Raw genomic sequence first — 16,763 nt, 5'->3', positions numbered from 1 at the left:
TTGTTAGAATAATACTGTTATCTTTTTTGTAATGTATTATTGTATTAGATTACTTCATGTAGAACTTTATTATTTATGTCATTAGAGACATTTCATACAGGTTAGAGTAAAATTTGTTCACATGAAGCAAAAATTATGAAGTCAGCTTCTAAATAATATTTTCGAGAATTAAATTTTTATTATTTTTGTACCAAATTTTCAATTATTTCATGAAGTAAAGAGATTATTTTGTTAAATGTTTACAAGATTTTGAGAAACCCCGTGAGTCAAACATTTTCGAACATGAATATTGAATCATATTCTATATAAAAACATTCTTTTGCATACAGAAATATGTTTTTACCAACATTTTCCATTTCAAATATTCTTTTAAAGAGTTTTTTGTGTTTCCCCAAAACTTTGTGTTTCGTGACTTAAGCGGTTTCTCAAAGAACCGATTCAATTATCGACATCTGCTTTAGCTGTACGAATTATAAATGCACTCAAATATCTTACTTCTTCCAATAAATAAAAAAATACTGTTTCTTAGCCTAAAAAATAAGTGTTCTTATGTAGGTGTATAGTAAATTATTTCACAGGTATGCATGCCTTTTGAATAATTGTCAAATCAAGTAACTACAAATGAGAATATCATTCGGGATATGATAAACGACTGAATTGTTGCAAAATACTTGAAACGCAAAATGATGAAGTGTCATCTTGGTGATAGCCATTGACAGTCCGCATCTCCTTTATAACACTGTTCTACAAGGGTCATTTTTCTTATATGAAAATATGTGATTCCAAAGGATTTTTATATGGAAAATTCAAATCTGAAAACAGAAATTCGCTATCAGGCACGACAATATACGTCTCATTTAACTTACATTTTAAGTTTGTGATAAAGATGGTGAACTTTGCTTAACAACAGCTGCCTACAGTTAATTTTGTTCTTCATTGGTTTTCATTTTCAAATTGTGGAATTTCTGTTGCTAGTAAAATTTTATGTTAATAAGCAGGGAACGGATTTATATGGACTAAAAATATATGAAATATGTAAATATATATGTAGTTATTTTTACCAAAATATGGAATTAAATATGGATTTTTACCAAAATATGGAATTAAATATGGACTTAAAATTATAAAAAAATGACTATGTACGTTAAATATTGGTACATTTTAATCAAACTAAACAAAAAATATAATGGACGTACCTTATCTTCCAATGTAGTTTCAACAAAACACAATTTTTATTGTCTGTTACCATAACAATAGGTTACAAACATTTCTTTCAAGTGCTGAAAAGTGAATCTTCTTCTATTGTCTCTGAGGATAGATTTATACTGACTAAAAGAGCGTTCGACGTCACAAGAAGTAACTGGTACATAATTCAATTTCACAATGTCTGCTGGGGATAAGTCCAAGTTAATCTTCACTGTTGATTCACCACTCATCACAGCAACAACCTTTTGTAGTTCTTCATATCCAGGGTTTTTTGAAAGTACAGTGTCCACCTTAGCTCTTACTGCATCTGCAACTTTACCTCTACCACGATTCAGTTGTTCCACAGTACTATTTATAATTTCAAAACTTTCAGATAGTGAAAGGTGCCTATTTTGGAGACTTTTGAGCGTTTTTATGATGCATGAAAATGTATGCTGAATGTGAGCTAAGTCATTCTTCACACTTATGTCACAGGTAACTGTTTTCGCAGTATCAATTGAGACTGCATCTTCAGAGTCCAATGCAAGGAGAACATTGTTAATAGAGTCTATATGTTCGGCATAATATTCAACTGCTTCTAGCCATGTACCCCATCTAGTTAAAATTGGCTTTGGTGGCAATGGAATTTCAGGGTACATTTCTTTCAACACGTTAACTCTACTGGGAGCTTTGAGAAATACTTTTTTCACTGATGAAATCAACAAATCTACTTTAGGGAAATTGTCTCTGACCACTTCTGCCACACGATGAAATGCATGCGCCACACAAGTAAAATGAGTCAATTTAGGATATACAACAGATAATGCTTGTCCAGCTTTGACCATATAAGGGGCAGCATCGCTAATAAAGAATAACACATTATCGTACATAATACCCTTTGGCCACAGGATACCCATAGCTTCGTTGAACAGTTTAACTATAGTTTTGTTATTGCACTTTTCTAGAACATCACAATGTAAAAGAATTCGTTCAGAATATTGTTCACTTAACAAACCGATAACTACATTACCAACAAGTCTACCTTCTTTGTCGGGAGTCTCATCAATGGAAACCCAAATTGAACTATCTTTAATTTCATCTCTTATCTTCTGTATTGTCTCATCGTAGATGGATGGAGCATACGTCTTCCTAAGTGTTGACTCATCCGGGATTGTATGTTGAGTATATTTTTCAAGGAATTCCCTGAAGACCTTATTCTTTAGTTTGTAGAGAGGAATATCAGCAGAGATGAGAGAACGGCACAGGTCGATGTTAAACTCAGATCTTACATTCGATGTTGTTGGTTGTGTTAAAAACAATTGTCTCTGCTTGGAATTTAGTTGTTTGTTGGCCTGATGTTTACTAGTTGTAATGTATTGTTGCACCAGGAACTTTTGTGTACATGATACTGCACACTGACACAAATTACAAAATAATATTTTATTGTCAGTTGATAAACCATCTTCTTTAAATTCTGAAATGTAACTTGTTAGTTTTGATTTTAAATTGACTGAATGACGTACTTTTGGCATATTTACCGTCTTTATAGTATGATTTACAAAACTGAACCTATGTGTACTCTGACTGGCATTTAACTGTTGAGCTGCACAACTGAAGTCTGTTAAAAATTTTAAATTAAATTAATACAGTTTTGTAACTTACTTTCCCATTGTTGATAGGACTGCTAATTTTCAAATAACTCTGATGTTAAAGGGATTACTGAACATGTGTTTAAATCTCTATTGTTGAAATGTATTTTTAAAAGTTAATGGAATTTTGTTTTGTTTTATTGTTAAACCTAATATAATATGGACTGTTTTATATGAAATATGGAAAATATATGGAAATTAACGAAAATATGTACTAAACTCTAAAATATGGAAAAATATGGAAAATAAAAGTAGGATTTTTCAACCCTACACATTGTGAAACATAAAGATAATGCAAAATATAAATTATATTAGCTTTATAAGTAAATATGTATTTACATATAAATCCTTTCCCTGTTAATAAGCAAGTCGTTGTCACAGGATTTAAAATTGAGTTAAACTGGCATTATTTGGAGACATTCCTTATCATGTGAGTAAATATTCATTTTCAACCATAATATTCCGGCATCTGTGGTATATAAAATATGTATCTCCTAAATCATAGAAATAAAATAAACAGATTCTAACAGAGAGAGAGAGAGAGAGAGAGAAATCTTGAGTTTAATGTGGAATTCTTGTTAGAGGAGGTGAGTATTGTTTGTTTATATGAAATATTGTTCCTGCATATGCACAATTCAACTCATGATGACATTCTGCAATGATGTTTGTGACCTAATGAATACTTTGAACTTCAAATACGAGCCACAGGAGTGGAGACTTTTTATAGATGCCTCAAAATACAGTCTAAAGGGAGTTCTCCGCCGCAATAGGAACATATTGCCTTCTGCCCCAGTTGCCTATGTAAGTATGACTTAAGAGTCATATGATATTTTGAAAAATACGAGTATGCTGAGATTAATAAAATATGAGCGTAAGTGGAAAATATGTGGTGATTTGAAAATAGTTGCCATGATATTAGGTATGCAACAAGGCTACACCAAATATAGATGTTTTCTATGTGAGTGGGATATTCGCGATAGGAATTTCCATTATAAAAGAGAGATTTGGCATGAACTTAAGTGGAAAGTTGGAGAAAAAATCTACTGAATGAGAAATTGGTAGCCAGTGAAGATGTTCTGCTGCCCCCTCTTCACATCATGCTAAGTCTTATTAAACAATTTGTTAAGGCCGTGGACACATCTGGAAGAGGATTTGTGTACCTTTCAAAAAAGTTTGCTCGTTTTTCTGCAGCAAAAATAAAAGAGGCCTGTTCGTGGGTCCCCAAATTAGAGACCTTCAGAAGGATTCAGATTTTGAACAATGCCTTGCACCAAAAGAAAGAAGAGCGTGGTCTTGATTCAAGAATGTAACGCAAAATTTTCTGGGAAGAGTTAACGACTTCGAACAACTGATTCAACATATGATAAATGCATATAGAGATCTAGGATGTCACAAGTTTTTAAAAGTGTATTTCCAAGATTCTCATCTACATCACTTTTCCTGAGAGCTGCAGTGATGTCTCCGACGAACATGGTGAAAGGTTCCATAAAGATATAATGTCCATGGAAAAGCGGTATGAAGGAAAATGGATGCCTGCTATGCTTCCTGACTATTGCTGGAACATTATTAGAGACTGCAAAATTGAACACAGGAGAAAAAGATAAGATTTTTAAATTCTTAGGGAAAAGTGTATTTTGTTCATATTTTCTAACCTTAAATAAGTTTTTCCATATAATATAATTATTATATTAAGGCTTGTATTTATTTTTTGTTTTATAGCGCATAAAATGTTTGTAAATAATTTTGTAAGTGACTAAAATATTAATAGTTACATATTTTGCCTACATAAATACATAGCGTGGAAACGAAAATTATTTAAAAAATGAAATTGCATATAACTTGAAAACTATGCATGGCACAGAGAAACTAATTACAGATTTGAATTCAGGAGGTAAATTCCATTTTAATCAAGAATGTTATGCCCAGAAAAATGAATTTCATTTTTTTTAGAACAGTGTAATTGTCATCATTAATACACAATTGGCTCTACTCCTCTGAATGTCCCGATTTACTAGTAGGCTGTCTTCACACACATCATTAATCTCATCAAAGGACATGAGCCTGGATGTAACGAAAATCTTGCTGTATGGTTTGTAATTTGGGAGCACAAAAATATTAAAGAAATACCGTGTAAATCGTGCAAATAAAATGCAAAAGAAATAAATATGTATGCAACACACTATGATAACTTACCTGTATTAAGAAGGGGAGGTTTCTCGGAATAATCGATCGCAAAATTCGTTGCTTTCCAACTACATTCCTTAGCGATTGAAGGCATACATTTTTCAATATCGACTCCAATATTTGGTTCTGGAAAGAAAATTTCATCACTCTTATTTTTTACTTGTAAAGATTTTTGTGTTGGGTTATGAGGAAAGGTAACCTATTCAGCGAGATGGTAATACTGCTATTACGCATTAAAACAATATACGTCATAGACTTAGCATTTGACATACAATAAGAACAGGTTACTGCATGAAATAGTAATATGCGTTACAAGAGCGGTATGATGATGTTTTCATGTTCGAGGAAAAGATTGAAAAAGCGAAACGTAGTTGAGCTTTTTTTATTTCCGAGAACATGAAAGCAAACATACCGCTCGTGTATCGTACATTATTTTGTGCGAAGATGGTTTGTTACATACCTGAAAGAGGAATTTCTAATTAGTTGCAATGAAATCTCCATCTTGGTTTCTGTTCAATGACGGCAACTTTGGAAAACAAATATATCTATCTTCAACATTGTTCCTATAAAATGTTTTCTGTGTTTACTATACTCCAGCAGGCCGTGATATACGTCTGTCTTTTTTTTTTCCCCCAGTCTATAAATGCGAACTTAAAACAAACGGTAAGGTTATGTAATGATTTAGAGTTTACTTAATTTTTGCAAATATTTAAAAACAATAATTAACAGTGCAATTTAGGTGAAATTGCAGTGGTACGTTTCCAATTTATAATTATTACTATATTGAACGTCTCTAAAAATAATATGTTATAAGCCTAAAGCAGTAAAATGAATATGGCGCTTAAGCGGTAAGAAGAGGGAAATTGTTATGTGTGTTACGTTGGGAATACTGAATGTGGTATTTCACACTTACCGCGTATTGGTTTTGTGCGGAAAGCAAGCAAATACGCACGATCTCGCACAAATATATTTTGTTTCATACTATATCGAATTTACTTCTTTCCGTACTCCAAACTAGTATTATCGCCGAGCTCTCATGGTTAACATTCGGCAGGTCTTTGAGCGGCCTCGTACATAACATTCGGCAGGTCTTTGAAATTTAATTGCATTATTGTTTTCAATTTCTTATGTTGCCGCTCCAATAACTCGCCTCAATTTCAATATTGCAACCAATAAGCTGCTTCCATTATTAAATGACACCTACTTGTCTAATCCACGTGGACTAAAACCGAGGTTGCAATGTCTTGTGCTGAGGACGAACATTAAGGTATGTGATTAAAAATTATTATTAAAGAGTTATTATTAAGAGTTAAGAATGTCAACGTACTCGTATATGAAATAGCCATTTAACAACATAACAAACTAGTGCTTATTGTTATCGAGGAAGTAGGCGTGACAACGTGACGCTTAGAGTGAAACCTACAGAGCAACAATCGGTCGGCAAAATTATGTTTTAAAAGCACACCGCACGTTATTGTATGATGCCCACATGTTAAGCATGAGACCGTGGCGATAATACGGAAAATGGAACTTTACGTTTTAGTTACTTTCCGGACTCCAGGCCTAGTAACATATTGTGACAGCGACGTGAGAATCGAACTCACGACCAGCGTCCCGCATGAAAGCAGATCGCACAGGCTCCACGGAACATTGAGTGACGTCGCGCGGTGGAGAGAAGAGAGAGGGTGTATTACGTCACGCGACGAGTTTGCGCGCGCATCTGGTGCTGGTAGAGAGGAGAGGGCCCTGGATTTCTCTGGAATGCCATCTCTAGAGACGGGTGGAACCTTCGAGGTTACGTCGCTGTGGTTATAAATTACGGTCGCGAAGGAACGACGGCAGTTTCGAGTTTTTCAGTTATTCAGTCAGTGAGAAAGCCAGAGCAAGCAAGCCAGACTTGTGTACCGGAGTTCGACTCGAGTGTGCGTCCGCATCTGCGTCAGCATCCGAAGGCCTGAGTTCGAGTGCAGTGGACCGCAGTTGGAGGGACCTGAGTTCGAGTGCAGTGGACCGCAGTTGGAGGGACCCGAGTTCGAGTACAGTGAACTGTCTCTGAAGGTCTGTGGTTCGAGATACCGTGAACTCGAGTGACTGAGATAGAAGAACTGTGAACTGAGAACTGGTAGTTCTGATTTGTAAATAGTGCTTTGTAAATATTAGTTAAGATTAACAGTTCATTGTTGTGCGTAATAGTCCAAGTAAACTGACATTGTCGTCGGTGGAGTGCTATAACGAATACTGTGTTGAGTGAAGATCCAATTGTTGACGAGAGCGTTTAAGGTGAATTGTAGAAAGGAATTATTGTTGTGACGAATTAATTACATTGTTGTAACTAATAAAACTTACAATATGAATAAATCATGATAAGCCTATGACTCAATTATGTATTAAAAGACTGAATTATTAGCCTTTCCCTTGTTTTGTGGCATTATTTGCTGTTTCTATATTCATTTTATGTTATTCCTATAACCACAACTATGACTTCTACATATGATATTAAAAAAATAATAAAGTAACAGAGCACAAAACATATAGCCTACTTCAAATTATTTTTATGAAAACACAGACATAAAAGTTTCAGTTCAGGGACATACTACCCATAATATTAAGCAAATTTTCATTATAAATCGGAGTGCCCTGTAAAGTGCATTATGTATATACACAAGCTTGAATTTAACTAATTGTGAAATTAATAAATTAAAGATACGTATGGCATTTCTGTCAGTTCGCAATAACTTCCTAGCTTAACTAAATTAATTTACTTACGTAAATGTTTATTTAACCTTTGTTGCACTGTTTCTTAAATATAAGGGAGAGTCGGGTAGTATCGGACATCGGGTAATATCGGACAGTGCGTTTCTTTCATCTACCACCATATGGTAGTCCCTGAATGACATGGTTACGTTTCTCTATGCGACATCACAGAAACGTAACCATGTCAATCAGGTACTGTCATCGTGTGGTAGATGAAAGAAACTCACTGTCCGATATTATCCGATGTCCGATACTACCCGACTCTCCCCTATCGTATAATTTTCGTTATTACAATAGCATTTACTACATTTAATACTTCTTTTGAAATCTCACATTCCTCTCTTAAACTTGCGGCCATGATTAATCGCAATAATTTTTTCCTGCTCGTCAACTGTTTGTTCAATGACCGGAACTGTCGGCCCTATAATGAGCGTATTGCCGGCCTACATTCGTGTAGAAGGCACATAAATCAGTGACAATGCTGACACAGAATAAACAAAACTATAACCTAAGCTGTTCTGTTTGGTAAATTAATAGTTTTAAATAAAATCTTTTATTTATTAGTATAATTTTAAGGTCATCATCTAAGATTTTATTTTATATTGATAATCAATGGTACTTAATTATTACATTTTATTTTTATAACAATATTAATATTTAATTAATTATATTTATTTGCTAATAATTTCCGGATCCTCTTGGTCATTCTTAATTAAGGCCGGACGATTTATTTCTCTCTCTGAATATTTTCATATAGTATGAAAGAAAATATTGGACATAACTCCTTAAGAAACGTCTCATTCGTAGGCGTAAAGACTCGATTCCTGGGAATTGGAAATGATTACATTTTTTAGACATTCATTGCAGAAAGTAGTAGGCCTAGTACAGAATTACTTACCAATAATTGTTCCATTTTGGGAAATGAATGGTAGGCCCAGAGCGTTGTTTCTAGAATGGACATCAATGCTCACTCTATCACTGTATGAAATAGTTGCGCCATCGTCTGCAGGAATACAGATAAGGGATTAGTATTGTTACATATTATAACTTATTTCTTGTTATGGAGGCTGTAGAGCGACAATAAGATTAGGGAGCAGTTCTCAAATGAAGGGTACACGGGAATAACGATCAAGGTCCATTGTAGAAAGTTTCGAGAAAAACGACTTTTAAAGTTTAAGCACTTAATACTTTGTTATGTGTGTATTTATGGGGACATTCATCTTAAAAATTGCAGAAAAAGTGTCATAGAAATGAAAAATTAAATTTCTACACTAATTTACGTGACAGAACTATATCAATACGCAGAATTCTTCCCCTATTCATTGAGAAGTCACAGTCAAATGCACAAAGCCAAAAATAAAAAATGATAATTAAAAGTGATATTTCATTTAATTATTGATTAAAAATTGACATATTTTTTATTTTGAAAAGTATTGGATCTAATGAGCTGAGATTTTGCATGTTACTTTCCATGTGTATATTAAACTTTTTCTCCAAATTTGAAAAAGATTGGTCAAATAGGAAAAAAGTTCCAAAATATAGTTGAGTGTCCTCTTAATAGAAACTGACGTAGTGGAATGTCAAGAACGATGATTTCTTATTACTAGTTAGACCACATGATAGTACTTCCTTTCCACTATAAGATGGCATTATTAACTCAATTTCGATTTTTGATGGACCTTGATCGTTTTTCCCGTGTACCCTTCAAATGGGAGTGACAAGGCAAAGTGAAGCATATGTAGATAAACATTTCTAAACACTTCGGGGTCGAGATCTTGACACAAAAACAAAAAGAAAAATGTCATATAATCATATATCCGTAAATTCTTCTTTATGAGTTATAAAATTGAAAGATGATAATCAACGCCTGGGTTTCGAAGTGCAATCCAACAGCTTGTTGCCCTAATTGATTGAATTTCATTTTTGTCTGTAGTAACACCTCAAAGCCATAGTTTATGCAGTGGACATGAAAAGACTCACCAACACATTTCTTAAAGTTACCCAGCAATTATACTTCACTTGGTTGAAGGAAAACCTTGAAAAGCCCCCCCCCCCAACCATACAACTTTACCCAATCAGAATTTCAATCTCTCTTTTCACTGTTAGATGGTAATGGTTAACCATTACTCCACTGAGTAGAGGTGGAAAATTTTATATAAGTTATTAGAAGTCGCTCTTTAGCAACTTTTTTATTTTGAATTTAAGTATACAGTAGTTTTGTTGAGCTTTGAATCATCATTAAGTCACTTTTAGGCAATTATGTAATAATTAATATTAGAGGAGAAAAATTCGCTCCGGCGCCGCGGATGGAACCCGGGTCCTTGGTTCTACGTACCAAGCGCTCTCGCCATTGAGCTACGCAGAAGTCCAATCCAATTAATTGTTACCGGTACCGTAAAAGATATATTCTGTAGGACCAAAAAAATAATAACCTTTAGTAAATTCTTCTAGCAACAGTGCATATTTCTATACAGATTACTGTGCACATTACTGTGGAATCCCGGCCACCAAGACACTCAACTGAGTGCGTTTCTTGTATAATGGCAGTTGACTTGATAAAATATCAATATACATGCCCAACTTGGAGCCAGGCCACAACGGGCAAAATACTGGAGGAGGGGAGTTCGATCCGGTGCCGTGGATTGGACTTCTGCGTAGCTCAATGGTGAGAGCGCTTGGTACGTAGAACCAAGGACCAGGTTCGATCCCCGGGCGCCGGAGCGAATTTTTCTCCTCTAATATTAATAAGTTATCATAACATATATATTCTGTAGGACCTAAAAAATAATAATTTCAGTAAATTATGTAATAACATATTAACAATTTTATTAATTATCAAAAACAGAATATTCCATCTCAGTTTTCGGTCTGATGAAAAAATTTAAGCTTTATGTGACATTTGGAATTAATTTATCTTGCCAAATATAACTTATATTTTTATCTAAATATGAAGTAAAATAATGCTGTTCATAATTAGTACTGAAATAATCATGATTAAAACTCCATGACAGTAAATATCTTTTCGGATTAATTATATTTGGTAAGCTACTAATCAACTTTAAAAAGATCAACATAGTACTTAAATAGACAAAAAGAAGAGCCAAATTCTTCTTTGGATTTATAGGGACCACAAATATTTAGGCCTAATACCGACCACATGCGAACATATTAATCTAAATCATTAATAACATTCCGCGACGATTTTAAACTTTTTTTTTCTGTCCTTTGGATGAAACTATATGATTTTAACTAAATAAGATGCGTAAAATTCAATTCTGAAATTCAAAATTTTCTATCACATACCATTTTAATTGTACAAAAACTTTTTTACTTACATAAGTTTGATTAAAAAAAAAAAAAAGTAAATTTACAAAACACAAAAATTAAAATGACTTTCTTGATGATTAGCGCTTGTAGGTAGGATCTGGGGTATCTGTGATGATTGACCAGCAGTATTTACCGAACATATTTGCATTCCATCTTCCAGTGAATCACTTTTGAAAATAAATATTTCTTCGACTATTTCGTTTATATGACGTCATTCCATTTTCGACCAATGAAGTGTAATGAAATTTTGAATTCCAACCAATCCCACACTTTGCGATAATTTTTGCAGCTAGATTTATCGCTATCAATTTATCGCATGGTCGTTCTTTTGTTTAGTCGTTGTCGCCAACTGTTTCCCCGTAAATTGATGATCATGAATACATTAAGATGCAACTACACGGTTAAAAGTTTCTTACAACTTTAGAGCAATGAATGCAAGATTGATATTTAATATTAATTAATATAGTTACGCAGTGAAGACGACGTTCAAAACGGCGCACCATGTAGACACAAAATCTTCATGCATCTTAATTGAACGCAACTTTTAAACTTGATTCTTTCAATATTCTTCCCAGATTGCACGCATACGCGATTGAAATATTGAACTGTGTAGATGCAGCTTTAGTTCCGTTACACACTACAGCGAGAATGCGTTTGTCGAGCTATAAAAAATGCTTTCGTGTAGCACTGATTGTAACGGTCGAAATAAGGCACAGATGACATTAGTCCTGCTTCCACAGGTAACTTAACCTATAATTGTAGCCTATAAAATTTGTATTTTGTGAATGAAATGAAACAATTAATAGAAAGTCAGATGTTCAAATTTATGTAACATCATCGCATATCAAACCCAAAGACCTTGCATAGTAAACTGCCTTCCGTATGGCGTAATAAAATTCGTGTTTTAATTAGGCCTATCTATACAGAGATGGCTTCACTGTGTAGCAACATGTCTCGCTGTGAATACATAAGCATTGGTACATAGCTGTCCCCATTGTTACTGTTAAATTAAATTATGATTTCAGCAGAAAATGAAAATTTATATATGTTGTAATAATAATAAGAGAAAAGTGCAGTACATGTAATTAGCATTGTTAAACTTGTATTTCGGTTTTCGCAATTGGCATTACTGAATAATAACATCGAATTTCTTTATTGCAGTAATCGATATTCATCTACGAGTATTTCAACTTCACAATGTCTGAATAGGTTAAGTATTCGTTAATATACAATTATTAACATTTTGTGATCGAATTTTAGTGATATATTATTTACATTTTTATTTTATTCACGAAATAGTCCTAATAAATGTCACTCGCTTCGCTCGTGAATTTATCGGCAAATCTCAGACCTCTCGTGACATTACTACAGATAAACCTTTCGCTATGGTCATCACTGATAGCATCAAGTTTTCTTGCAAAGAAGTCCAGGTGATTGTCCAGAAAATGTTAACTTTTTCATATACATAACAAAATAAATTAGGATTATTTTTACACAAACGTGGCATTATAGCAAAAGACACTTCTGAAAATACGTTATAACAGAAATACGAGGCATTTGTTCACTCCTCTTCTAGACCCATAGCAGAATATCATTAACAGTTAGAAAATCCTCAAACTAAGGAAAATGTCGTTAGTTAATAATAATGTTAATACAGGTGGAAACACAGAATGGTCTGTCAAAATGAGAAAGAAAAATACAAATGGAATTAATGAAATGTATGGGAAAGTGGAAGATTCGAATATTCATGTTTGTATGTTCAAATACATTATACTGTACGTACGTTAAAGTTATGTTCTTAAAGAAAACTATAAAAAGTATGAATTTTAAACAAACGGTACGTGATGGAGAAAAACTAGTTGCATAATCTTTCTGGCCGTGAAACAGTATACCTAATACACATGTTCTCATGAAAATTATAAATTTTATGTTGCATAGCGAACCAATTTGAGTGAGATATTAATTTTGAAGCCTACCCAAAAACTAGTCAAATTTGGCGGAAAGTAGTGCTCCATATAACACAAAGAAAAAGGTGTTACATACTTACCGGTTTCTACTGCTGGATTCTCAATATACCGACAGATTGTTGTGACATCGAAATTTTCTGGAACACAAAAAATTTAATTAATCGATATAAAAATCCTTTCGCACATCAAAATGCACTATTTCTAAATTAGTACTCATCTGAAAAAACGTTAATGTCTGTTTACTATAATATAGACCGACCGATATGCGTTTTAATACGAGCAAAATACTTAATTGTTTCATCCATAACGCGCAAGGTGGTTGTTTTATATCAATAATTTAAATATATGTAACACAAAAAGAAGCCTGTATTTTACAATAAATTTCAGAATTGAAATATGTATTTTGTTGTTCATTCAAATCGTGTTTTTTTATATCCTGGGCATATAACAGTTAGTTACGATATGGGTATCGTAACGTTTTATATTACAATACGAGTTTGACAACAAATCGAGTATTGTAATATAAAGTTACAATAAGTATATCATACAACGTCTTATCCACATTGATAAAACAAATTAATTTTAATGAAAGTAATTATATTATGTTATTATTTTTGAACATGTTTTTTGTGGAGAAGCGATTGTATTATTATTATTATTATTATTATTATTATTATTATTATTATTATTATTATTATTATTATTATTATTATTATTAGTTTCTTCCTGCGAGAGGCGATTTGTTTGTGTTTGTTTTACTAGTTTTGAAGACAATATTGGTTTTTGTTTATAACAGAAGAACATCAGTACTAGGAGAAATAAATAAAGATTGTTGAAATGAGTTCAAACCAGGATTCAGATATTGAAAATGCTGCAAATTCTGTAATTCTGTTTAGTACTATCGAAATTCCACGTAAGATATGAAGTGGAATGTAAACAATTTGAATATTGGTGTTCCTAGAAAAATGTAGAAATGTTTAGAATTAATGTTTACAATAAATAAAACCTTTTCATTTTATTTTATTTAATGTATGGTTCACATTATTTTATTTTATTTTATTTATTTATTTATTTATTTATTTATTTATTTATTTATTTATTTATTTATTCTGGTGTAGTTAAGGCCATCAGGCCTTCTCTTCCACACCACCAGAAATACAAATACAATAATTGAAATAAAAAGGAAAAAATACACTATATACAAAGTAAAGCCACACAAAAATATACACAGGTTGGAGCCACACAACTTTAAATGAGTGATTAGGTATCATAATTATGGAATCAGTTAGCTAATAGCAGTATCATTATCTAACTAGTTGCATAATGAATGTGTCTACAACATTTTTATTAGTGATGTAAAGTCAACATTACGTAATCAAAGTGGATAAAGCTATTTGCATTCGGGAATTTAAATAATATTTGTCAAAGTTCATCAGTCTTTGTGAAATAAAAAAATAGGTTTTTCGTAAAGAACTTTTTAAATCTTTAAAGTTGTATTAATATAATAATAATAATAATAATAATAATAATAATAATAATAATAATAATAATAATAAATGAAAGAACATTTTACTCAAAAATTAATTTAATATCACAATATTCCTTTAGCATTTCAAGCTGTTTGGTATTAGATCATTGGACACCGTTTCACTGTTTTCGTAAATTTATTCGAAAAACATTGACTTTGTTTCTTATAAGATGCTATTGTTATTAGCTATAAATGAAATGATTAATGCATATGGAAATCCAGAGTATTTCGAATGAACTTCTCGCGAATGGTAAACAGGGATTAGACGAGACACTACTAATAATTTTAGAACAAAATGATGGTCTATGTCCATTAAATATTAATATAAGTTTTCTTAGTCTTAGATCTATTTCAATCGTCGTCGTGCATTACAGGCGCTATGTTCGGTTCAAGTTGGTCGGGAATGGGGAAATTCGTTTCTGCCGATGTTCGTTCTGCAGAAGGATCTGTCGTGCTTGTTCCACCTTCTTATAAAAATATTTGCTGTCCTTCACTCCCACCCCTTCATGTTTTAACCAGTTAAGGATTTTAGCACAAATCTTGGAATTAATTTTTCATATGAAATAAGATGAATTTGGTAATGTCTTGGTCGTTTCTCTCATGTTCGAACATTGCAGGACAATAATTTCAATCTTACTTAAATTATGTTCAGCGGTTTCGAAAGTGTCTGACTCTTAATCATTTGTCTCCTCTAAGGTAAAGAATTAAAAAAAATATTGTCTACAAATCACCTACTTAGATATTACAGAAAAACGCGTAAAATCATTTCGTTTATTTTTTTTGGGGGGGGGGATGTATGTTAATACGTCGTCCTGATAATTTCCTCCTTGGCCATTGGGACATCAAGCAAGTTTAATGAACTTTAGATTTATTTAGATTTTATTTAATAATAACATATACATAAAAACGTTACATTAAAATACCCCGAAAGGGCAAAGCTCGTGTTCGGGGACAGTTCCGTTACATAGATACACATACTTTGTAGACAAAATACTTAAGAAAAAAGCTCACATAAAGATGATAATAAAATTATTAAATAATAATACTAGTAATAACTGAGCGAAAAAAGAGACGATGTTGAGATTGATGGATTAATATTAAATTATTATTAGTAGTATAATTAGTGCAGGTCATATTGATATAGTAACCAAGATAAAATAGAAAAATACACTTAGGATAGAAATAAACGTCTTTTGTGCGAGATCGTGCGTATTTGCTTGTTTTCCGCACAGAACCAATACGCGGTAAGTGTGAAATACCACATTCAGTATTCCCGACGTAACACACATAACAATTTCCCTCTTCTTACCGCCTAAGCGCGACATTCATTTTACTGCTTTAGGCTTTTAACATATTATTTTTAGAGACGTTTAACATAGTAATAATTATAAATTGGAAACTTACCACTGCAATTTCACCTAAATTGCAATGTTACAGTAATTAATGTTTTTAAATATTTGCAAAAATTAAGTAAAGTCTACTACTCCACGAAACTTATTGCATTCCTGATACAAGTAACATTAAGGAAGCCGTGAAAAAATCAACGAGATTCCAGTTGCCGATGTTATTACTGCAATATGTTATACGTTTCGCTTTTTCAATCTTTCCTCGACCATGAAAACGTCAACATACCGCTCTTGTAACGTATATTACTATTACAATACATGGTACATAATATAGGGAAGTCTGTCATATAAATTTTTTAATTCTGGATCTGAAAATTTCATTGCTTAAAGTAATCAATTCTGGATGAAATTTTATTATCGAATTATATAGACGTTGACCATAATTTGTTCTGTGTAGTAAAGCAGCAGATGTGAAATATTTAGGTTCAACTAATTTAAGAATTTCATTTCGTCTTGTATTATGAGCATGTGGCTGAGCTACAAATTTCATTCTATTTTTACGATAGCATTTCATTAAAGAGTATTTATAAATTTGGTCAATTCTAAAAACATTCAATTCGGAATGGATCAAATTTGTTGGATAATTCAGTCGCCTTTTCAAACTTTGAAGTTCAACTTTGCGTTTGCTGAGTTGTAACTTTTGCTTGTGTTGAGTATGAACTTATGGCATTGAAAGGAGACTTTCTCTTGCTATCTTGTTATTCCGAAACCGGTTGCAAGCATTAGATGTCAGTATTGATAGTATTATCAGTGGAAGTCCTGG

The 16,763-nt window shown here is 32.6% G+C and overlaps 1 protein-coding gene across 2 annotated transcripts in view; it reads right to left on the bottom strand.

Moving 5' to 3' along the window:
* Positions 1-16,763, bottom strand: part of LOC138699435 (uncharacterized) — a 123,991-nt gene that overhangs the window by 104,639 nt on the left and 2,589 nt on the right. For both annotated transcript variants that reach the window (XM_069825299.1, XM_069825300.1), the window contains exons 2-4: positions 13,147-13,203; positions 8,671-8,775; positions 5,028-5,144 (exon numbers count right to left, since the gene is read on the bottom strand). In XM_069825299.1, coding sequence (XP_069681400.1) covers positions 5,028-5,144; positions 8,671-8,775; positions 13,147-13,203 — 279 coding nt within the window. The remainder of the gene's footprint in view (positions 1-5,027; positions 5,145-8,670; positions 8,776-13,146; positions 13,204-16,763) is intronic.

This window comes from Periplaneta americana, chromosome 5 (genome assembly GCF_040183065.1).
Source record: "Periplaneta americana isolate PAMFEO1 chromosome 5, P.americana_PAMFEO1_priV1, whole genome shotgun sequence".
In the NCBI taxonomy this organism is placed as follows: Eukaryota; Metazoa; Arthropoda; class Insecta; order Blattodea; family Blattidae; genus Periplaneta; species Periplaneta americana.
The sequence above is the reverse complement of the archived record's forward strand: the minus strand, read 5'-3'. Positions and strand labels throughout refer to the sequence as shown.